We start from the raw sequence: 24045 nt of genomic DNA on the forward strand, positions 1-24045 counted from the left end.
TCTTCAGCGTATGAGAGTTCATGTATTCAATCTTCCTTCATGTAACTCAGTTGTCTTTCTCAGAAATGTCTCTCAGGTTAAATGAGCTGCTGTAAAACCACGAGTGTCAGGGGCGGGGGGAGGTTGCTTTAGCAGACACAACAGCCATTCCGAAAGTGATGACTCTTTGAAGTCATTCTGTTTTTTTGTTTTTTTTTTAAAGTTGATTTCCCTACAACAGTTTTTGTTCTCTTTAGGCTGCCTGTCAAAGAAATACCGGAGGAGACTGTGGAAACTACAGCAACAGAGTACAGACACCTACGTCTGTCTAGTGTTTCTACGGCCCTGTTTACACCTGGTATTAACACCCGTCTTGTTTGATCAGGTCACAAGTGGACAGCTCCAAGTACATTTGTTCACATCTGCCATTAACAAGCGTCTCCACATGCATCTCGAGGGACTCAAACTAAACTACAGTGCCCATGTTCATCATGGTAATGAAGGAACATGTCACCCATAACAACACAGGAGCTAGGGTGAGCATATGGTATGGCCCTGGTCTGGCACACATCTGGCCCATAAGCTGCCTGACATCTGGCCCATTTAAGGTAAAGTGTGGTTAATTCCTCTGATCCTGATTTGGCCAGAATTGGTCCACAACACAGAAATCAGAATCAGAAATACTTTATTGATCCCCGGGGGGAAATTGTACAACACACCTGTCATCTGGCCCATATAAGGTGGAAGAAAATATATCAGACTTTGGCTACACAGGAAGTATATGTTAATAGGACAAATTGCTGGTTTTGGTCCTTTCGTGGTATTTGGTGGGAATAAAAAAAAGTACAATATCAGTAGTCTTTCTCTGCATATTTGTGTTGTACAGGTAGCTTTTAGCTTATTGCAAAGCTATAACCTAGAAGTGCCTGAAGTCCATATACACCTGAAGATTTCAATGTTGATTCTCAGTGGGTTTTGCAGGATAGCAACCTTTTCATGTGACATAATTGGTGTCATTTGATAATATTAAAAATATATCTTGATGATGCTGTAAGCTGCACCAGTTCCAGCTCATGTTGGGGTCCTGGAGACTCTCATTCTTCCGCAACTCCTCCTTGTCTTACATCCTCATTCTTTTCCCCATTTCCCATTTACACAAGTTATACTTTCATACTGTCAAAATCACTTGCACTTTCATTTTGAAAAGGTGGTCTGTTCACATGTACAAGGGGAGCACTAGACAGGAGGGTGATTTAGTGCAGATCATTGGCGAGGGTTAAAAAACATTTTCTTACATACATACATTAATACATGTTTATTAAACTTTTGAATATATGGCACTGTTAAAAGCCAATGTGCATACTATTTTACTTATTTGGGCTCTTGAAGAAACTAGAGCTGGCTCGCTGTGGTACTGTGTTATTTAGCTAAGTTAGCTAACGCTATGCTAGCTTTCTGTGTATTGCAGCGCACATGGGGATGCAATGGGGTGGCGAAATGTGATGTTAAGATGGGGCAGACTTTGATCAAAAGCCATAGTTTTTTTTCCACACACAAGCCCATGACAACGAGTGATTCTGCGACAATGTAGTCTTTTATTCTGAATTGCATGCACAGCACCAGCACTTTTAATGTCTTTAATTGTCTTGTTTGAATTGTGTTTTCCTTTTTGTGTTTGTAGGCTGCCTTTCTGCAAAAAGAATTTCCTCTTGTGGGATAATACATATCTAAACATTGCAGGTTTAGATTTTACATAAAAACATTATCAGTTTATAAAATATGATGCACTGTTATAGACTAAACTAACTAACTAACATATAAAGTAGTTACAGTTTGTTTGGGGGCCAACTACAACAATAAAGTGCTACTTGCACATTAATGTATCATTAATAATAATAATTAAATAATATTATGTATAGCAATGTAACACTAAGTGCTTTTACTGTTGACACTTTAAGTACATTTTGCTGATAATACATTTGTACTATTAAGAGGTTTAATGCAAAACTTTAACTTGTAATTGAGAATTGTTACATTATGGTATTGTTGCCTTTTTATTTTGAATGCAGGACTTGTAGTAGAGTATTTACTATTTGAATGCCTTGGGGACTCACTGATCAACCTCCATAGCACCTGTACAACTATGGACATGTGACAGTGGCGCCCCTAGTGGCCAGATGCCGTCAGTACAGAGGGAGGCGGTAGCAAACAGCTGGTAGGAGAGGTCATCACTGTGTCCACCATAGGACCTCAGACAGACGGCTGTAGTCCGTCCTTGCCTGAAGAACAGGCTGGTTCCACGCATTTAAAACAGCATGAGCAGGCCAATCGTGCCGCTGACCTCCTGGTAACATTTCTGAAAATGCCCCATGCGTGTTGCTCTGTGCTAGAAGATGGCGGAGTCGGATGGCGGGGATTTTGCTTCGAAACATCCCCAGAACAGGTGAGTGAAGCGGTGTGAGGATGTGGTGTGTCCACGGTGTTGGAGTATCCCTCGGTGTTACCTTGTAGGAAGCTTCCACGGCGCCGAGACTGCGGTCCAGTTCGAGCCCGCTGGAGCGTCCCGGCGCCGCGGCTTGAGTCCAGGAAACACCGAGGAGCTGGGCCTCCAGGCGTCCACACTGCCTGCACTTTATATCCATGGCCAGCAGTGTAAATAAAGTAAAGGTGTAACAATTGTCCATGTAGAGGAGTAAATATACCTAACTCAGTCTGCTCTGTTGTAGCAGGTTACCTTCAGCAGTTGTTGACGGTTTGGTTAAGCATGTATCTCATATTTTGATGTGGCTAAATCAATACTTTTTGGCACTGTTGATGCAATAACAGTGACTGTCGTGATTAGTTTGCCTTTACTGCAGCAGTAAACCAACAAAACACATAAGTTAGCTGCAGACAACAATAAAAGAATAACAGGCCTAACTGCCAACAGTTAAGATTGTGAACAGAAATGTTAAAGTGAAATGCTCAGGCAGTCTGTTTAACTGTTTTTATCACTTATGCCATTTTGAATGAAATCAGATACAACACCTTGACTGATGTCAGTTCTGTCTAGAGCCGACTCGATATTTGAGGCTGATACTTATATCGATATTTGAGAGTTAAAAAATCTACAATAATGTCAGCCGATAGTCGTTTTTTACGTACAATGCAGAACATAAACATGTTTGGGTCACTTCAAATTGGTTGTTTTTCCATAGTAGACAAGTCACAGTAGGAAAATCACAGGTGTAAATAATATAATGAATGATGGCTGGTTTACTGGGATACATGAATCGTTAGTGTTATTAGTTACTCCTGTGCTTTTCCTACTATGTTTAGTGAAAATGCCTGCTGTGAAAAAGGAGCGACTGTGACCAAGATATGTACAGAGTAGGACACTTTACAGGTGAAAAATAAGCTTGTTTAGCAAACTACCGTACGGCCCAAATATAGACAACCCTTTTTCCAAGAACTGTTTTCTGAATGGTTTTCTCTGGCCGGACAGACTCTCTTTTCAAGCTCCTCATCATCACATTTTGTGACACTGGTAATGATTGGCTGGTTGACAGATGATTGAATCCTGTTTCTGCAGTAAAGACGTCGAGAGGCGCTTTCAACTCGTTCACACTCGTCAGGGATTCATTTTCTCTGTGACAGCAAAACATGTTACACGAGCCAACAGAAAACTCATCTTCATCTTACCTTCCTAAACCCTTTCATTTTAATTTTAATTAAAGACCCACTATAAAAGGACATGAAGAAACTCACTAGTTTAGCAACATTAAGGCCACAAACAGCCCATAATGCAACACTCCTTTAATGTAACCGGCTCATTCTATAGCGCAGCGACAAGTACTCACCACATCTGCTGCTGTCAACATGCAAATATCCACTCCCAGAATATAATAACCACTGTAATACCCACCATTTTTTCAAATGTAATATTCAGTAAAAACATCATCTTATATTTGGGCCAATACCTTATGTAATAACAAGACTGTTTCTGAATCGCTGCAAACTTATCAGACAACATGTATGCAGATCCAGATATATTTGTGATAAGCTAATGTGTTGAATTAGGCCAATTTACCCTTCAGGTTCCAGTCGTGCCTATTCATAAAGTTCAGTCCAGATTTTGTCTGCTTCTTTAAACACCAGCCTACAGCATTTTCATTCTGTCCAAAATAGTCATTTATTGGATTTGGCAAGTAAAACACTGAAGTGTTTTACTTGCCAAATCCAATAAATGACTATTTTGAGATGAGGAAAGGACAGAATGAAAATGCTGTATTGAGGTTGCAGCAAAAAGTAAGAATTAAGATGACGAGAAATTAACACATCGATGACGAAGATAGCCATAATGACTTGAGACACAAGATAAGCACATGCGGTAGGTCTGGAAGACACGGAAAAGCATGAAACCTGTCTTCATCTTCAACATTTGTTGAGTTGAACTGAAATGTGTGTTGGATATTGTTTGATTCAGGTACTCCAGGGCCTAAATGCCTCAGAGCTCTAGTCCACTTTTAATATCTCATGACCTAATTTCTGTATGAATATGAAATTGTTGGATTCGAACAATGGGGTAATTCCCTTTCACTTACATGTGGTATGTAGATTTATTTTGGCCATCTGTAATCTGCCTTCTATGTGATTGGATGCCATTTTTGGGTCTCATTTAACAATGCGGGTTGGTAGAAGAGGTGCTGACAAAAACTAACATGGTAGCAGCACAACTGGGACTTCTCTGTCTGTCCCACTTGTCTGATGTCATTTCTACTAGTGGTGAGTGTTTTTCGTTGTGGAAAGTGATGTCAGGAAGGCTTTAAGGTTTTTTTAGGTAATGTTTCTACTTTCAGTCTTTATTAAGTTTTTCTCTTGTAATGTTAATTTCTCATTTCTATCCCTGGTAATGTCAATTCTACCCAATGCAAGGTTTTTTTTCTACCACCACGTTGTTTGTTTACACGAACCTGTGGTAGTGATGTTTCCACCTACTGTGATCATGCTTCTTACTGGTGGATTCATTTCTGTTTTCTATGTGCAGCAATGAGTAATCTAAACTTAGAAATGTAATTTCTACTCATTGCAATGTTGTTTCTCTCCTGTGTGCAGATACACTCTCACTAAGGCAAAGACATTATACATTACAGATTGCACCCCCCACCACCCCAACTGTGGCAGGGTAGATTAAATTTCCATCCCAGTATTGCAGTGTGCATCTACACCTTGAGTTAACAGCAGACATTTTAATAGTCTTGAGCTATACACTATGCTCGGCCACAATGTAACAGCTTCTCGCAGTATACATTATACCAAAAAATTAACAAAGTCGCCAAGTTCAGTTAAGAATTTAAGCACTGGAAAGAATGAGGGAGTTTTATTTGAAAAAAAGTGTAGGATCCCTTGATTCACTGATTGTGACAAGGCCTTTTTTTCTCTTTCCAGTATGGCTAACAAGAATAGCACCCTGCGCTGTACATTCTCGGCCCCAAGCCACAGTGCCACCCTCCTCCAGGGCTTATCGGTCTTGCGGGCTCAGGGCCAACTACTTGACGTCGTGCTGGCCATCAATGAGGAGCGCTTCCAGGTCCACAAAGCTGTGCTGGCCGCCTGTAGTGATTACTTCAGGTTAGTCTGAATCACAAGACTTCTCACTGTCCATTTACATTTGAAATTGGAAGCACTTGGTGTACATTGCTCTGGATAAGAGCATCGGCTGAATGCACGGCTAGAGTAAGCTACAGTTCACAGATCAACATCAAAAGAGATGTGTTACTGGCAACAAAATGCAAAATGATGCACTTGCCTTGCCTTGTTTTCCTTCATTTTGTCTTTGATCTGAGCCCTTAGACTATACTGTATTTATATTTTCGGAGTTCCTACTGATTTATAGAAGTTGTAGAAAGATGTGTTCCAGAAATGGAAAGTGAAGACGTTTTTAAAATGGTAAATTATTAAACATAAATTGGATAAATGTAGCAAAATACACTTCTCTCATTAGATAGTAGTTTTCAGTTCATCTGCCAAAGAAAACAACATTCCATAAAGAAGAAAGCTGTTTTTCGCATCATACAAGTGCTCAGACTTAGTTATGGAAAGTCAACTTCATGCACTTTTGAATCAGTGCCTCGCATTTAGCATTGAGGTGGAATTATAAAAATGTCATGTAGTTTACTGACTTGTTCTTGTGTTACAGAGCAATGTTTACCGGAGGTATGAGGGAGTCAAATCAAGATACCATTGAGCTGAAGGGTTTGTCCGCCCGTGGGCTGAAACACATTATTGACTTTGCCTACAGTGCAGAAGTCACTTTAGACCTGGATTGTATTCAGGATGTCCTTGGGGCTGCTGTGTTCCTCCAGATGGTGCCAGTCGTGGAGCTCTGCGAGGAGTTCCTCAAGTCAGCGATGAGCGTGGAGACCTGCTTGCACATCGGCCAGATGGCCACCACCTTCAGCCTGTCTTCCCTCAAAGAGTCGGTGGATGCCTTCACCTTCCGCCACTTCCTCCAAATTGCAGAGGAGGAAGACTTTCTGCACATTCCCATGGAGCGCCTCGTCTTCTTCCTGCAGAGCAACAAGCTGAAGAACTGTAGCGAGATCGACCTCTTCCACGCCGCCATCCGGTGGCTCCGGTATGACGAGTCTCGCCGGGCTCAAGCCAGCAGTGTCCTCTGCCATGTGCGCTTCCCTCTCATGCGCTCCTCTGAGCTGGTGGACAGTGTTCAGACGGTGGACATCATGGTGGAGGACGTGCTGTGCCGGCAGTATCTCCTCGAGGCCTTCAATTACCAGATTCTTCCCTTCCGACAGCATGAAATGCAGTCTTCGCGGACACTCATACGCTCAGACGTCATGTCACTCATCACCTTTGGCGGGACGCCCTACACTGACAACGACCGCACAGTGAGCACCAAGGTGTACCATCTCCCTGATATCGCATCCCGCCAGTTCAAAGAGCTGACGGAGATGGAGACGGGGTGCAGCCACGCGTGTGTTGCCGTACTTGATAACTTTGTGTACATCGTTGGTGGACAGCACTTACAGTACCGCAGCGGTGAGGGGGCAGTGGACAGCTGTTATCGCTACGACCCGCATCTGAGCCAGTGGCTGCGCATCCAACCCCTGCAGGAGGCTCGTATCCAGTTTCAGCTCAACGTGCTGCACGGACAGCTGTACGCCACTGGAGGCCGCAATCGATCTGGCAGTCTGTCATCTGTAGAGTGTTACTGCCCAAAGAAGAATGAGTGGACTTATGTGGAGCCATTGAAACGCAGGATTTGGGGTCATGCAGGGACTCCCTGTGGAGAAAAGCTGTATGTCTCAGGGGGTTATGGCGTCTCATTGGATGACAAGAAAACTCTCCACTGCTACGACCCAGTATCAGACCAGTGGGACTTCAGAGCTCCCATGAATGAACCCAGAGTGTTGCATGCCATGATCGGCACAAGGGACCGGGTTTATGCTCTGGGTGGTCGCATGGACCATGTGGACCGTTGTTTTGACGTGCTTGCGGTCGAGTATTACATCCCAGAGAACGACCAGTGGACCACCGTCAGTCCCATGAGAGCAGGGCAGTCTGAGTCAGGCTGCTGTTTACTGGACAGGAAGATCTACATCGTCGGGGGCTACAACTGGCACCTGAACAATGTCACAAGCATCGTGCAGGTGTACAACACGGAGACAGATGAGTGGGAGAGGGATTTGCACTTCCCAGAATCCTTTGCTGGCATAGCTTGTACACCGATCATAATTCCACAAAACACCACACAACACTAACAACCGACCTGTGACTGTGAAAATTGTATTCCATGTGCTCTTTCTGCCGACCATTGAGTCAACACAAGGTGTGAACATTATATAAGCTACTGTGTGTGTGTGTGTGTGTGTGTGTGTGTGTGTGTGTGTGGTGTTGATTAATATGAGGGAATGACCTTAAAAGCTACTAAGCAGTTTTACTTTCTCTCCTTGTCTTACTTTGGGAAAGATGTGTTTAATCAACAGACAAACCGTCATTAATAGAGCAAATGGTGATTTGATTTCTTTTATGTTAAAACCCTTAAGGATCTTACTGTTGAGACACTTTTTGATGCTGATACAAGTTTCAGAGTAATTTCCTGTTTGAATTCTGTAATTTATTGATCGGTATATTATCTCCAAATGAAGTTTAAAGATATACATTCTCTCTCTGAATAGCATTGCCTAGATTTATAACACAAAATAATCATAATTCAGTCTGTAAAAGTGTTTTACCAATTAAGGGCTTAAGTTACAGACAGCACAAATCTAATTTTTGAATGAAAGTCTTGAGTTAAATGTTGTGTTTGCAAAGGTATTAAACGACTCAACTTTTCTAATGTTAGACGTTTTGATTGTACAGTTGTGAATGTTTGTTTCCTTGTTTTTATCTTGTAATATTTTCTTTGTTATGATTTTATTATTCTAACAACCAAGACAACTGAAAATCTTACTGTTGTATGTCTCTTCAAACCACATATCAATCAGCACAGTAACGATTGCACAAATGAACACGAGTAGTGGTTGTGTTTCAACTTGGAATCAGTTGTTTCAAGTTGGCTGTTAATGTGTGTTTTTTTTATTGCTACTGCCCCTTTGTTTCCTGACTGATTGTTCTGTTAGTCAACATAACAAACCAGTGTGGACCTCTTAAGGCAGCTACATAAATCATTTGTCTGTGTGTCCATTTGAATGTCGGTGTGTGCTGCTATTTGTGTTAAACAAGTGCTACATCTTGCGCACCACATATGCTTTTGTCCCTTGACTAACAGAATAAGGAGATACTGCTGGTGATATTTATTAATGCAGATTTAATCTCTAAACTATTGTTCAAATCCTCAAAAAAATCTAATTTCCCCAGATAAAGTACTTAAACTATCCATTTGCCATATTTGATGATAGCTCGTGTTTTTATTTTGACTGCATTGCTGCACTTTTCAAAGTATTTATCAGACATCTGATTCTGCTGCTGAAGTTGTCGATCGATGTACCTAATGTCTGTCTGTCTGTGCGTGCGTGTGTGTGTGTGTAAGGAAGAAGCAAGCTTAAAGTTCTTGTCTTTCCTTTGAAATGTGACCATGTACATGATAGTGAGGAGTGGCCATTTGCATTGTTTTACCTGTACCAGTAAAAGCACATGATGTCATTGAAGTGCAATATAAAGTAAACTTCTGTAGTCAAAGGGGAATGTAGACATTTGTGTAGCTTTATGTGCATCCTTTATTAAAGGTGTATCATGTTTTAAAAATACCCTGCAGGTGTTTTTTGTGTTTTTATTTTGATAGGATGATGTATTTCCACATCTAGCCGACTGAAGCACTCACACTCCCACAGACACAGGGAAAATTGCTGTGCCGTTTTACCCAACAAGAAAATACATATTTCTTTTCATTAGAGCTGCAACTATTGATTATTTTCTTGAATGATCCATTAATCGCTTGGTCTATAAAATGCCTTAAATGTAGTGAAAAATGGTACCCAAAGCCAAGTTGATGCTTACAATGTCTTTTTCCAAACAGTCTAAAACCAAAATATATTAAATTTACAGAGAAAAGCATGAAGCTCTCACACAAAGTTTCAAAGCTGGAACTAATGATTGTTTTTACTAGAAAAAAATTACTTACACCATTAAGTGATTAAAATAGCTGCAGATTATTTTTTTGACTTGTTTCAGCTCTACTTATGACAGTTACCCAAGTAACTTTTGGAAGTGCCATTGAAGTTGTATTTCTCAAATCATAAACCAAGTTGATCAAATCACAAGTAACATGATAGCTTACAGTGTCCCACTTCTAATTATTGTGGTGGTTTTGTATATCGCTTTAATCTGCAACTTTCCTCATATTCAAACTAAAGATGGTGGATCATCTCGGCTGCACAGACACTTCAATTACGACATAAACAACCAGTCCAGCAACTCTGTCCAGTAAGCATTGGTTTGCTTCATAAATAAATAAAGTTTGAGCCATGTTCTGAGTAAATCTGGCTTGCAGTTAACATCTCAGTTCAGACAAACATAATTTCTGTTTCACTTTTTTAGTTGATGTATCTTGTATTATACTTTTGAAATTCTACATATATCAATGTACAGTACAACGATTTTTGACCCATTTGCTACTCACCTTCTATAATGCTAATACTTTACCTTTGCCTATACTATAGCAGCCATATTCTTGAATATTTGTTAAGTAAAATGTGGCTATATGTCACCACCAAAACATGTTCAAGGATTTTAAATATGTCCTTCTTGTCGTTTTACAACAAAACTGCATCAGCCACGTTGATATTGATATTAGGATTTGGATGTAGGCTTTATTAGATAGTGACAGTGTAAGAGACAGACATCATCCCCGTCCCCAAAAAACCAGGGCCCACAGGATTAAATGACTACAGACCCGTCGCCCTGACCTCTGTGGTCATGAAATCATTTGAACGTCTGGTCCTGTCCCACCTCAAATCCATCACAGACTCTCTGCTGGACACCCTGCAGTTCGCCTACAGAGCCAACAGGTCTGTAGACGACGCCGTCAACCTGGCTCTACACTTCATCCTCCAGCACCTGGACTCCGCAGGATCCTATGCCAGGATCCTGTTTGTGGACTTCAGCTCTGCCTTCAACACGATCGTCCCGGCTCTTCTTCAGGACAAGCTCTCCCAGCTCAACGTGCCTGACCCCACCTGCAGGTGGATCACAGATTTCCTGCCTGACAGGAAGCAGCACGTGAAGCTGGGGAAACACGTCTCAGACTCGCGGACGATCAGCACCGGCTCTCCTCAAGGCTGCGTTCTTTCTCCTCTACTCTTCTCCCTGTACACCAACAGCTGCACCTCCAGTCACCAGTCTGTCGAGCTCCTGAAGTTCGCGGACGACACCACCCTCATCGGACTCATCTCTGGTGAGGATGAGTCTGCCTACAGGTGGGAGATTGACCACCTGGTGACCTGGTGCAACAACAACAACCTGGAGCTTAACGCTTCAAAGACAGTGGAGATGGTTGTTGACTTTAGGAAGAGCGCAGCCCCACCTGCCCCCATCACCCTGTGTGACTCTCCAGTGGACACTGTGGAGTCCTTCCGTTTCCTGGGCTCCATCATCAGCCAGGACCTCCGGTGGGAGCTGAACATCAGCTCCGTCATCAAGAAAGCCCAACAGAGGATGTACTTCCTGAGGCAGCTGAGGAAGTTTAACCTGCCACAAACAATGCTGGTTCACTTCTACACTGCCATCATAGAGTCCATCCTCACCTCCTCCATCACCGTCTGGTACGCTGCTGCCTCCACCAAGGACAGACGCAGACTGCAGCGTATCATCCGCTCTGCAGAGAGGGTGATCGGCTGCAACCTTCCATCTCTTCAGGACCTGTACTCCTCCAGGACCCTGAGGAGAGCAGGGAAGATCGCTGCCGACCCCTCCCACCCCGGACACCATCTGTTCGACCCCCTCCCCTCTGGCAGGAGGCTGCGGTCCATCAGGACCAAAACCTCCCGCCACAAAAACAGTTTCTTCCCCTCTGCAGTCAACCTGACAAACTCTCACTGACCCCCCCCCAGAACACAAACACAAGCTATACGTTATATTAACGTACATCACCCCTGTCCCCACTGCGTTACATTAACGCACCCACCCCCTACTGGACACTTTATCTGGACACTTTACTTTATTCTGGTCACTGCACTGTTGTTATTTATCTTATCTTATTTTTTTTTATTTTTTTTTATTCTTATTCTTATTTTAGCTTTTATATTCTACTTATTTGTTATCAAAAAAATAGCACCTTCAGACCACAGCAAATTCCTTGTAATGTAAGTTACTTGGCAATAAGCAGTTTCTGATTCTGATTCTGATTCTGAAACAAGGGGAGAGAGAGAGGGCTATGACATACAGCAAAAGTCCCTGGTCAGAACTGAACTGGGGAGTTTGCAGTTATTTGTACCTTATCCACCAGGACATCCTAGGCTCTGCAATTGTACTAGTTCAACTCCCTTCAATAATATATGTCATAATCAGTGCATCTGGTTGCTGTTTTCCAAAAGGCAATATTAAGTATTTATGGGTGTACGACATTTTTCAGACTATTAACTTCTCTTGATCAGTGTTAGATACATTTTGCATCAGCAATAAAATATACTGTTGCTGTTTTAGCAACTGTTTAAAATAACTAAAATATTACTTAGATGTCCTAAAATTAATGTCAGAGAGAAGGACGATGCCCAAGACAATACCTTTCACCCCCTTCATGCCTCTCTGGATGAACACAGGAGCACCTTCAGCAACTGACTAATATATATCAAACATCTCGGGAACACCACATGTTCTTTCGCTGTGAATAAAGTTCAATCTTTTCTGAAAGTCACCCTGCCTCAAACACCGCGTTACTGCATACAGCTGGATCGAAAGATCAACACACTACGTTCGTGCCACTGACTGTGCGTGATGACGACACCAGAAGGCCCCAGCGTAGTGTGTAACGTAACATTCCATTGAGAAGAAGAGGGGAAAGATGGCGTCCTCTAACAATCCTCGCAAATTTAGCGAAAAAATCGCTTTGCATAATCAGAAACAGGCGGAGGAGACTGCTGCGTTTGAAGAAGTGATGAAAGACTTGAACATCACCAGAGCTGCGCGGGTAAGACTTGCACACCCCGGGTGTTTACGTTTTGTTGCATCGCTGCTTGGCAGCTAACGAACGCTGCGGAGATAAATCTGAACGTTGGGATGCTAAGTAGCTAAAGTTAATATTAACGTCCTTAGCTGCATCAGCTCAACACCACCAAATTGTGTTTTCACTCTGCCTGTTAAAATCATGCCAGCGTTATTCCGATACAACAAGCTAACATTTCTTGTGTGCATCGTTAACTAGCTTAGCTAGGTTGCTGGAGCTTTGAATAATGTGCACCTGTGCTCTTACTGTGGCTGTTTTGAGCAGTCACTGCTGTCATTTCATTAGCAAACAAATAGACTGACAACTAAATCAGAGTATAACAACATGTTAGGAAAGTCAGCTGCTAGAAACTTAATAAGAGCAATGTCTTTGAGGGGGCTAAGTTAGCATTTGCTAGCCAATCAGATGTTAACCAGCCTTCCCAGCTGTGATGATTTTAATAATACATAAAAAGTAATTGAAGTCATGTATTATGCAAAAATGCCAAAACATTGAGAGTATTTGCTGCTTTGCTCTGTTTTGTATGATTGTAAAATTAATATTTTGGGGGTTTTAAGACACCATTGTGGCCTGTTTAAGCAATAGATTAAACAATAATGATAAATGATAGTTGCTGCCCTACTTTACTCTATAAAGTTTCAGATAATGGTGAATTACAATTTGTTGTTTTACCCACAACAAAAGTTGACTTATTTGAATGTTTTCCAATAACAAGACATGCCGTTAACAATCATAAAACAAGATTAAAGCAGCAAATCTCAACATTTTAGAAGCTGGAACAAAAGAATGTGCAGTTTTTACTTGAAAAATTACTGAAACGATTAATAAATTACTGAAATCATTGGCAATTCATTTTCTGGAAATCAATTAATCAACAAATAGTTTCAACGCTATTAACCACGAAAGAAGGAACATCTTGTTGCCAGGAAACGTTTGGGCTAATAGTTGGGCCCTATTGCTGGAAATGATACCCACTTACCACACACTGCGTCAGTGTAAACCTGAGCTGTACTGTCATTTACTGCAGGAAAAAAAATAACTAGTCAGTTTTGTGGTCTCTGCCAGATTTCTTTGTGTTGCCATCCCATAATCAATCCATTGCATTTGTTGAGATCATTATCAATCAGTTCATTATTTGTAAAAGAGGACTTCCCTCACCGTGTTTTTGTCATAACATACATTCCTTTTGTGACTGGTTTTGTATTGAGACACATGGTTAATGTAATCACCAGGTGTGTTACATGGAAAGTAATTACACCAGCTGTCAGTCAGGTGTCAATCACATCAGCTGATGTGATTGTTCTTTGCTATGAAAGATGTTGTCTGCCTCTTGATTGTTCATGAAACAGCCAATATGCCTGTCTCATCATGTCTCGTCTGTCAATTAACTGATTCATTAATCTTTAATTTCACCACTGTGGACTGGCAGGCATCATTCATTTGTAGCATTACTTTTTTTGTGAATCAGATCAGTCATTCACTCATGCTTTCATGCAATTTTACTTTGCACAGTTGCAGTTACAGAAGACCCAGTATTTGCAACTAGGGCAGAATCGTGGACAGTACTATGGAGGCTCACTGCCCAATGTCAATCAGATTGGAAATGGCAACATTGACCTGCCTTTTCAGGTGAGCCCTTAGCCTCTCTCGGCTGGTAAATCAATGGTTTGTTCTCGACCAGTGTACCTTTCTTAGCTGTTGGCGATAACATTGGACATACAAAGGTTGCAGTTATCTGTTGTATTGGTGAAAGATTGGCTCAAAACTTAGACTTAGACCACTTAGAGCAATTTAAAAAGTCTGCAGCCTTAGTCCAGGGTGTGACAGCAGTAAAGTGTTCAGAAATTACCTGCTGGTCCAACCAGATTTTAACATGGTTCAGGAGTGAAAGGAAGCCAGAAGTGTGTAATACAAGGTATACCAGTTCTACCCTGCAGTGTGATTTGGTTCCTAAATTTTAAAGTATATCATTGCTTGTCATGGCTTTCCATCTTTAAATACATTCGCCAACTCGAGCATCAGTATGGGGGGCCCATGGCTTGACTCATTTTGAAATGAACACATTTGCACCATTAATCCTAAAGACATTATCCTAAGACATAGTTTGGTTATGTAAGTAAGCTGTTTTGCTGGCCTCATTCACCTGGTGTGTTCACTCTAGAACTCAGTGCTGGATACCAGTCGGACAACCAGGCACCACGGGCTGGTGGAGCGTGTTTACCGTGACCGGAACCGCATCACGTCTCCTCACCGCCGGCCGCTATCAGTCGACAAACATGGACGCCAGATATCCTTTTGTGTTTTTGGAAGCATGTGGTGTTGAGGATGTTTTGACTGCAGTCATTATTGCTTTGAGGCTTCAGCGGCTGCTTGAACATTGTTCTCAAGACTTGCATCGTAGCCTGTTGTTGTAATTAAGTTAGCATGTTTAGAGACGTAACGGCCTGAGCAGGTTTGAACATTGTCAACACAGTTTTCATCTGATTTACTGCTCCTTCTCTAGTGTTGCTATAATTTACTGGGAACCCAAAATGCTCTCAGACAAAAATACAATTAAATATAATTTCAGCTGTAATTTTTATATTTGGAATGACAAACTTCATTTGGGGATTTATATTATATAAAGCTCTGGCTTTTCATTTACATTAGCAATATGATGATATTAGATATACAAGATGTGCTATCATGACTAGCATGCTTTATCTAACAGTCAATAACCAACAAACTGCCACAGTTTTAAAGGAGAAACTTACACATTTACCTGTCAAAACATAGTCCGTAATTAGAACGTATTACACTAAATGCAACAAGTCATGTCCCAAATGGGTTTTAAGAAATGAAATGAAAAACAATTAACATTAGAGACCTCAGAATGAAGCAGTGTAGATTTGCCTGTTTGATATACAATGGTTTCTTAGCATTTTATGTAGATGTAACGCACAACAAAAAGCAGCAGATGCTGTGATAGGAAGAGGAGAGAGCTCTGCCTCACAAAGGGTGAGGTGAATTGTTTGTTTCAATACATGTGTTGAGAGTCTGATATTGAATGACAAAATTCAATGCAGTGTACTGTTACACCCCTGTTGACAAGATTATTCTTAGAAACATATTTCACATTAGATTAGAACAAGACACCGACTGAAGCCTTTTTCAAAGTAATTGGATCCCAATAACACTTGTGTGTGTGTGGTCATTTATTATGTATCAGGTCTATTACAGGCATGAAACTATGGACTAGCTGAGATCCATTTTTCATCCCCTCTGCTTTATTGGCCTTAACTAAATTCACATTGACAGCTGTCCTTACAGCTCAGTTTATCTCTCCCCACCGCCAGACACTAGCTGGAGAAGGTAAGCCACCTCCCCTGGTCTATTTGCCAAAATGATAACTAGGACACACAACCAGTCATAGCTCAATTACAACATTTTTATTACATGACTGTGCATCCGTGTTGGTACAAATTCCCAAACTCAACCAACACAAAGAAGGCCACATATTGGTCTGTATGATGGCAAATAAAGGTCTGTAGCAGAATGTGATTCTTGATGGATATGATGCTGTATTGGCTCTCTGCCAGTATTGGGGATTTGGCAGAGATTTTGCTGACATCTCATCTTTCTAACACATACAGGACAAATTCGGACTCTGCCTTACACCAGAGCGCCATGAATCCGAAGCCCCAGGAGGTGTTTGCAGGGGGATCACAGGAGCTGCAGCCTAAACGAGGTAATGGAAGATCCAGTTACAAAGACACAGAGACACTTTTATTTATTAATGTGCAATGTACTAATGCAGGCGGCAAACCTTAAGTGACATAAAAGTGTTGATGTCACAAAGAAGTAGATGTAGACTCTTAATGAAATATTTATGAAGTAAATGGATACTGATCACTGTCAAAGAACTGCTTCACCATGCTGGTACAGTACTCAGCCGGCTGTAGGGAAGTAACATCTCTGAATGGAGCTGACTCAGGATGATCTAGAGAGAAGGATCAATAATTCACTGATTAGCCATGGATTCTGTCTTTTTATGTGTGAGGCTCTGATATGATGAAGCCAAGATCGGCTGGCATCCACTCAGTCTGTCTGCTGGTCACCTTGCTATTTTTAGACTCTCAGGAATCTAGTGCACAGCACTATATCCTGCTTGACTGGCTGCGATATTGATGACTCATTTCTTGCACTGATCTGAATTGTTATGTATTTTTGTCATAGCAAGCAACTGTGTCTTGCTGTTTCACTAATTAGTACTGCTGCTAACAGTGCCTGGGACGGAGAATTCAGAGTCAAATGCAGACAAGGATACCCAGAAACAGTTGTGGGATGACAAGAAGGTACTGATGGGGAAAGGGGCGGGCTACACTTGATACACTTGTTATGATAACATTTAAACCACTTCAGATTTGCGGCTCATGACTATGTTTTCTCGTCAGGATGATTCATCAAAGCCCAACACATGTGATGTCCCGGGAATCAAGTGAGTGGTTTAAGTATATTGTTTTATTTTTCTTTACAGTGAAACACCACTGGAGTATAGCAGCCTGTTAGTCACACAGCCATTAATAAAGTGCACTGATACAAGACGACAGCTGGTCTAGATACACTGGAAACGTTCTCTAGACCTACAAGAAATGGTCATTATGGATATCCACCAGACACCTTCATGTTGTCTTGAGGACAAAAAATATACAGTATATGCATGACAACAAAAACTGCTTTGGAAGTTAACTAACGTGATAAGTTGGTAACAAAAAGGGTGGGAGATTTTTGTAAAATGAAAGCTGTATGTTGACCATTAATGTAGTTCACCTGTGATTGGAAGGAGAACTGTCCACAACCACAGAAACAGAAAAGATTGCAGGTCCTTAGCTGTGTGTGGCATTTGCGTTTTTAGAGGTAAAGTCATAATTTAGAAAGCTGTTATTGATGCTTGTAAGAGTTTTCTGATATGGTTTATTTTTAATTAAAAGTAAGGGTTAAATTAATGTTTGGCCAATGTGTAATGCGGTTAAAGTCACAAATTGGTCGTTAATACCAAAATCCAGAGTACAGGATTAGAAATGTCACTGCCAAATGAATTAAAGTATAGTTTTAATACAAGGATGGATACCGAACGACAGCTTTTAAATGTTTTTATCAGTAACATTCATAAACAGGCCTACATTTTCAATTGTGATTATATAAGAAACACAAGATGCTTCTTTAGTCTTTTGCCTAATCAATTCAATTTTATATTGAATAATGCCACAAGGAATCAGTGTCTTTACTTGGAAAATATTGGTATCCGTTTTGTTTGGTTGAAATCTAGTGTTCATACTACAACTCAAAAGTAGGGTGATATGAGAGAAGCTTTTCTCATGTCTGATAGAACTTGTGTCTTTTAGTATATTCCCATCACCAGACCAGGAGTTGAACCCATCCGTGCTCCCAGCTGCACACAACACTGGTGGTTCGCTGCCTGATCTGACCAACATCCAGTTCCCTCCTCCACTGTCCACCCCGCTGGACCCAGAGGACACCGTGGCCTTCCCCTCCCTCAGCTCGTCCAACAGCACGGGCAGCCTGACCACCAACCTCACCCACCTGGGCATCAGCGCTGCCAGCCATGGTAATAACTACTATTTGAAAACAGTGAGGACATTGGAGACTATGTAGATTTAACAGTACAAAGGAAAACTCTTAGTGCTGTAAATTAAAACCACAAGAGAAACAGTAACTAGTTTGTTTGAGTTCAGTTGGATACAAAGAAACCTTTCATGTGTACTCTTATTTCTTTCCCCCGCCAGGGATCCCCACCTCCTCTCAGCCCACCATGACTGTAACGGGACAACGCCGGCAACCACCGGTGGTGCCACTCACCCTCACCTCGGACCTCCATCTCCAACAGTCCCCACAGCAGCTTTCACCCACCCTCTCCTCACCCGTTAACATCACACAGGTATGGCTCTGCTCAGCTCTGCTAACTTAGAGTTGTGGCCCAAAGCTTTGCAGTGTATTTGTTTGTTGCACTCCACTGTAACATGAGTGGAGAGACTGTTATCCCCATACAAATGGGAGAGAGTAGTCAATATATGTCTCCACACTATTAGCTATGGTCCATAAAATGTGGTTTGGGTGGTGAAATCACACTCCAGTAAATTAAATTAGCCTGAACATACATGTGCGTCTTTCCTCAGGTCGTGCCAACAGAGTTGTTGACCCTGGAGCAGCAGCTCTCCCAGTACCCCCTATTCAACCAGCTGACGGCTCAGGCCCAGGCACAGCTGCTCAATGACCTCCAGAAGCAGCAGCAAGCCCTGTCGCAGGGCATCCAGCTCATCACCTTGCCAACTCTGGCATCCCCTGGTACGGCCACTGCCAGCAGCCCCTCCCCAGACAGCCAGACCACCGCCAGCATCAGTATCAGCTCGGTAAGAAACCAGGAAATCTAGTCAGAATGTGGAAGCGGAGTTAACAATGTGATGAAATGACCATTTTGCTGTTTCTAAAGCTTCTATTCATTTTTCTGAAATATCTTCACATCCTTTTTATGCTACTCAGCTGTGACACTGATTTGTCATTTTGTAGAATAACTCACGTTATTAGGAGAAACACATCTTTACTCTTGACTACCAGATAATTATGCCTTTTTACTCCAGTTACCTTCAAGGCAGAGCATTTTATTACTTGTGTTACGTTCACAAGGAAGATGCTTGCAGGTCCTTTAAAACAGACAAATTCTTCTCACCATTTGACATTGCTCAGCTTTTCTGTGGGTTAAGGCATTGTTAGATGTAGTTGGTTGACTGTGTGTGTACTGTTTAAAGCAAGAAATTAGCTGATGTAAGCTTATAAGATACAGAAATACACATTTGACCATTCTCTAACACAACAACCACTTAGATTTTACCATTTAACGAGAGTAGCACCAGCCGATGTTACTAATCTACAATCACATTTTCCAGAGGTGTAGACAAACTGGCCAGCCACAGAGTTGTCCTATTATTTATCAGGTATTTCTCACCTATACACACTATATATAATGAGCAGATCCGAGGCTGATGCCCCTCACATCCTGTCCTGAGATTTGTGTGTGACAGGCATGAAGCTTAGTTCTAGCTAACCCTCTTCCCTCCAACAGTACCGCAATCAGACTGGCTCACCAGCCACTCAGTCTCCAACCTCCCCAGTCTCCAATCAAGGCTTCTCCCCCGGCGGCTCGCCTCAAGTAAGGGCCCACCCACCCACCGAGCTAGCTGCTGTTTGGGGAAGGGCTTTGCGCCTGGGGGAAAGCTAATTGTAGATGAGTTAGGCTGCTTTTCATTCTCTGTATCAGCAGTTAACCACTCATGGTGTCAACAGCTGCATAACCCATTTCTTCATCATCACTGTTCACTGTGTGCATGAATAAACATGGCGATAGTTTGTTGATGGAGGCCCTGAACAGCCTTAAAATGTTCATCTTTCAGCTAGCAAAAGTCACATGTCACGTACATGATCAAGATAAGAGATCTGCTCCTCATATGAATCGACAAATAGAACAATAAAAATGTTCTTCACCGTGATTAAAGAGAAAGTAATATTTCTAAATGCCATCCCACAGGACTTGGCTCTGTAAATCGTGAAGCTGTTTGTTTAAATTTGTCCATAAACTGTCACACTTCAGAATAATACCCCCGTGTATTTTGGGTTACTGTGAGACTTCATTATCATCAGTCAGACTTTATAGTGATATGAGCCGTTTGTCTTTTGTGAGTCAAGAGCTCCCCAGCAGCTCGTTGGTGCATAGAGCTAAACTCTGCCTCAGTTTACATCTGCTATTCACATACACACAAAACATATCTCTCTCTCCGCAGGGGAAAAGTCATCAGGGCTTTTTTCCCATCTTCAGTAAAACATTTGGCAGAAAGGCTAAGTCAGCGGCATGTGTTTTCATAATACACTTTTTGTGTTTAGTGTTTTTCAAGGTGCACAAGGTCACATCTAGAAAATCAATTATTTGGTCAAAAGCTGAAAAACGAAAAGTTATCATTGGCAATGTTAAAACGAACAAAAAGGAAAAATATCAAAGTCAAAATGTATTTAAGTTATTAAATATGTTTAAACAGATAATTTACATAAAGGCGCCCTGTGGAGTTTTCTTGTAAACAAACAAATGTTATGTTACTCACCACTGTGTGTATCCTTGAGGTCTAACATGTTGCATTTCCCTCCTCTTAAAACATTTGCAAGGCTGTAGTAGCTGCAAGTATTTAAAATGAGTTTACGTCCACATTTACTAGACTGTAGTCTTCTTCTTCACTGTCTTTGCTGGTGTGCGTTACCGCCACCTGCAGCTCAGTGGAATAGTGTGAAGCCATTGGCAGGACTGTGTATAGCGCCAGTTGTGTGCGCACGCGTGTGTATCGAAATAAACAAAACAGGGATACACTCACTGACAAACGGCTCCATAATTAGAGGTCAAAAACTCTACAGGGAACCTTTTAAAGTGAGAACTAGCTGCTTGTGTATTTAGTATATGAGAGGGAAATCAAAAAGGGAGAAAGTTGATTTTTTTAAAGGTACAGATGTATAAACTGAACATAAACGCATCTAAATTCTGGGCTTTCATGCACTGATTATCTCTTGTACATCAGTGACTAAAAGGCTGATGTTAGAAATAGTTAGACTGGGACAAAAACAATGCCAGTCACACAGTGTTGACGCTTTTATCATTACAAGAAGATTTTCAATGGAAATTCCAGTATTTGTCAACCTGGTAGTGTTCTCATACTTTGTGTCACTTGTGACTACCTCTAAAATGACCTTTTACGCCCCACCTCCGTTGTAGAGATTTAAGAAACACTTCTACATCTTTCCAGAAACCTTTATTATAATAGAAATCATCTCAACATTTTGATTCTGACTGAAAGTAGAACGTTTTGTTGCAGCAAACTGCATAGCAGAGTGGATCCAGTACAGCAGGTAGTTAGGTCAGCCTGTGGATACGCTACGCTATGCAGTTCGGCACAACAGAGATGATTTCTGTTAAATTGAAACTGTTTGGAAGCTCATGCTCCAATCGACTTTGTTCTTGCTGAAGAACACGTTTCTTTAATCTGCACACCAGAGGCGGCGAGTGACCAATAACAGTCAGGTGGACAAATACCAGAATTTCCCTTTTTAACAAGTTGATCTGTGTTTGTGTCACAGTGAACAGCGCTGCCGCGGTCAACACATCGCTGCACTGTTGTGTGTCCTGTCCACAGGGATGGGACAACCACACCGTGTTCATACTTCCATTCCAGAGTTGGGTTTTTTGTCATGTTAAATTTAATAGGTGTGTGTGTTTTAAATTTGAAGTCATAAAAGAACATCACTTTTAAATTTTTTCTAGTGTTTCGTTAGCCTCTCCTTTCAGCCCTCGTCATGAAAACCATTTGCTTTGGTCACTGCTCAGTCTGACAGTAGTGTGACTTTGTGTTTTTGCTTGTGTTACCTGTTATTCCATCGCTGTAATGTCTGCTTATAGGCCCAGATAACTTGGCTTCTGGCTAACTTTGTTTTTGTGTTTTAATTGTAGCTGCTTTCTTGACATTTGTCCCTAATTTTGTGGCCTCCTTCTCCTCCTCCAGCACATTCCTGTGGTGGGCAGTATATTTGGCGACTCCTTCTATGATCAGCAGTTGGCATTGAGGCAGACCAATGCTCTTTCTCACCAGGTGACACAGAGCGCACAGACAATAAGCAGCAATGACGTAGATGTTTTCTTCAGATAGTCCCTGACTTTATGCTTGGTTTGCAATTCTTTTAGCTGGAGCAGTTCAACATGATCGAGAACCCCATCAGCTCCACCAGCCTTTACAACCAATGCTCCACCCTCAACTACACGCAGGCGGCCATGATGGGCCTCACCGGGAGCAGCTTACAGGACTCGCAGCAACTCGGCTACAGTAGCCATGGCAACATCCCCAACATCATCCTAACAGGTAGCAACACCACAAGTCCATCAGATACACTTTTACCTCATTGTACTTGTTTGACGACGATCACATCGGACTCATTTAAACACAGCTGTGTGTTTCTCAGTAGTTTCCATCAAGTGAAAAGCATACACTTAAGTGTTTGGATGCATTTTAGTGCGTAGACAATTTCCATATCCTATCTTGGCTTTAGCTGCACCATACACGTCGTTGGGGTGTAAACATTTTCACTACGAGTAATATTGAGTTTAACTACTTTCCCAGCTTGAAATTAGCCTCTACCCTCATCTTCTTCAAGCACAAGTGAAGCCTTATGTTGAGTGACTTAAAGCAAAATGACACAAAGTGTTGCAGCAGTTGCACTATAATTTAGTTATTTATTTATAGTTAAGTGCAGGCTTTAATAACAATAACATGGTACCGTAATGATAGTTGAGATCTCTGCATGACGTCCAAAAATGTGTCTAATCGGGTGACACGAGTAATCAGATGATCACATGGGTTGAGAACAAATCCTCAGCTCAGTCAAATCTATCTGGACAAGGAGATGAAGGCAAACAAACAAAATACAGCTCTTCATTGTAAACATCCATCACAGGTTACAGACTTTGACCTACCGTACTCATGAGGGGTTATTGGTGAAATCACGGTTTCACCTCTGAGTAAAGTGGTTTAAATAATCTGGCAACCTGTATGATCGCCAGTCCACCGGTGCTTGTTGCCCCATTGAACCATTTTTTGTGTGAACCTGTGTAAAAATGTTCACATGACACTTTTCGAACCTGCCCCGTCTTTCTCAGATGTCAGTACCCACTTGTTTCTCTGATGTCACGTGTCTCAGTCACAGGAGAGTCTCCACCGAGTCTCTCCAAAGAACTGACCAACTCTCTGGCGGGCGTCGGTGACGTCAGCTTCGACGCAGACTCTCAGTTTCCTCTGGACGAGCTGAAGATCGACCCACTCACCCTGGATGGGCTGCACATGCTCAATGACCCCGACATGGTGCTTGCAGACCCCGCCACCGAGGACACATTCAGGATGGACAGGCTGTAGCGCAAGAGGCTGACTGTGGCCAAGAACAAGAAGAAAAAAACCCACACTAACTTGTGAATGGAGAGAAACAAAGGGCAGGATGAACCCTCTCCCTCGTTGCATGGCCGTCTAGCTGTCCGACCTCGCCCTCGACTCCGTGAAGCCCTTTGAAACGATGCGCCACCAAAAGACAACAGGGAAAAAGACATCCAGTGGCTTGCCGGGGAATGGCCTCGCTGTCGTTTTGAATGAGATTGGTCGCTCAGCGCTTTCGCTAGCCTGCTGTGTTTACAGTGTGCCACTACATGCCACATATATTCCAAAAACGCACATTTGACTTTTTTTTTTTTCTTTTCATATCCACTTTAATATTTTTCTTTTTGTTGATATTTGCTCGTAGCAGGAAGCTGCTAGGACATTGGGCTAAACCGT

General features: G+C 41.9%; 2 protein-coding genes across 2 annotated transcripts; both read left to right on the forward strand.

Annotated features, from left to right (window-relative positions):
• The first annotated feature begins 6157 nt into the window (after window positions 1–6157).
• Window positions 6158–7739, forward strand: klhl26 (kelch-like family member 26). The gene has a single exon (XM_070909247.1). The coding sequence runs from the start codon at window positions 6162–6164 to the stop codon at window positions 7737–7739; it is 1578 nt and encodes a 525-aa protein (XP_070765348.1). The 5' UTR covers window positions 6158–6161.
• Window positions 7740–12478: 4739 nt separating this feature from the next.
• Window positions 12479–23957, forward strand: crtc1b (CREB regulated transcription coactivator 1b). Its single transcript, XM_070909024.1, has 14 exons — window positions 12479–12604; window positions 14153–14269; window positions 14802–14927; window positions 15930–15991; window positions 16273–16367; window positions 16889–16974; window positions 17074–17117; window positions 18025–18248; window positions 18427–18578; window positions 18817–19050; window positions 19761–19847; window positions 22234–22320; window positions 22413–22587; window positions 23423–23957. The coding sequence occupies exons 1-14, from the start codon at window positions 12479–12481 to the stop codon at window positions 23632–23634; spliced, it is 1827 nt and encodes a 608-aa protein (XP_070765125.1). The 3' UTR covers window positions 23635–23957.
• Window positions 23958–24045: the final 88 nt, after the last annotated feature.

The sequence above is a fragment of the Enoplosus armatus genome, chromosome 7, assembly GCF_043641665.1.
Source record: "Enoplosus armatus isolate fEnoArm2 chromosome 7, fEnoArm2.hap1, whole genome shotgun sequence".
Classification (NCBI taxonomy): Eukaryota; Metazoa; Chordata; class Actinopteri; order Centrarchiformes; family Enoplosidae; genus Enoplosus; species Enoplosus armatus.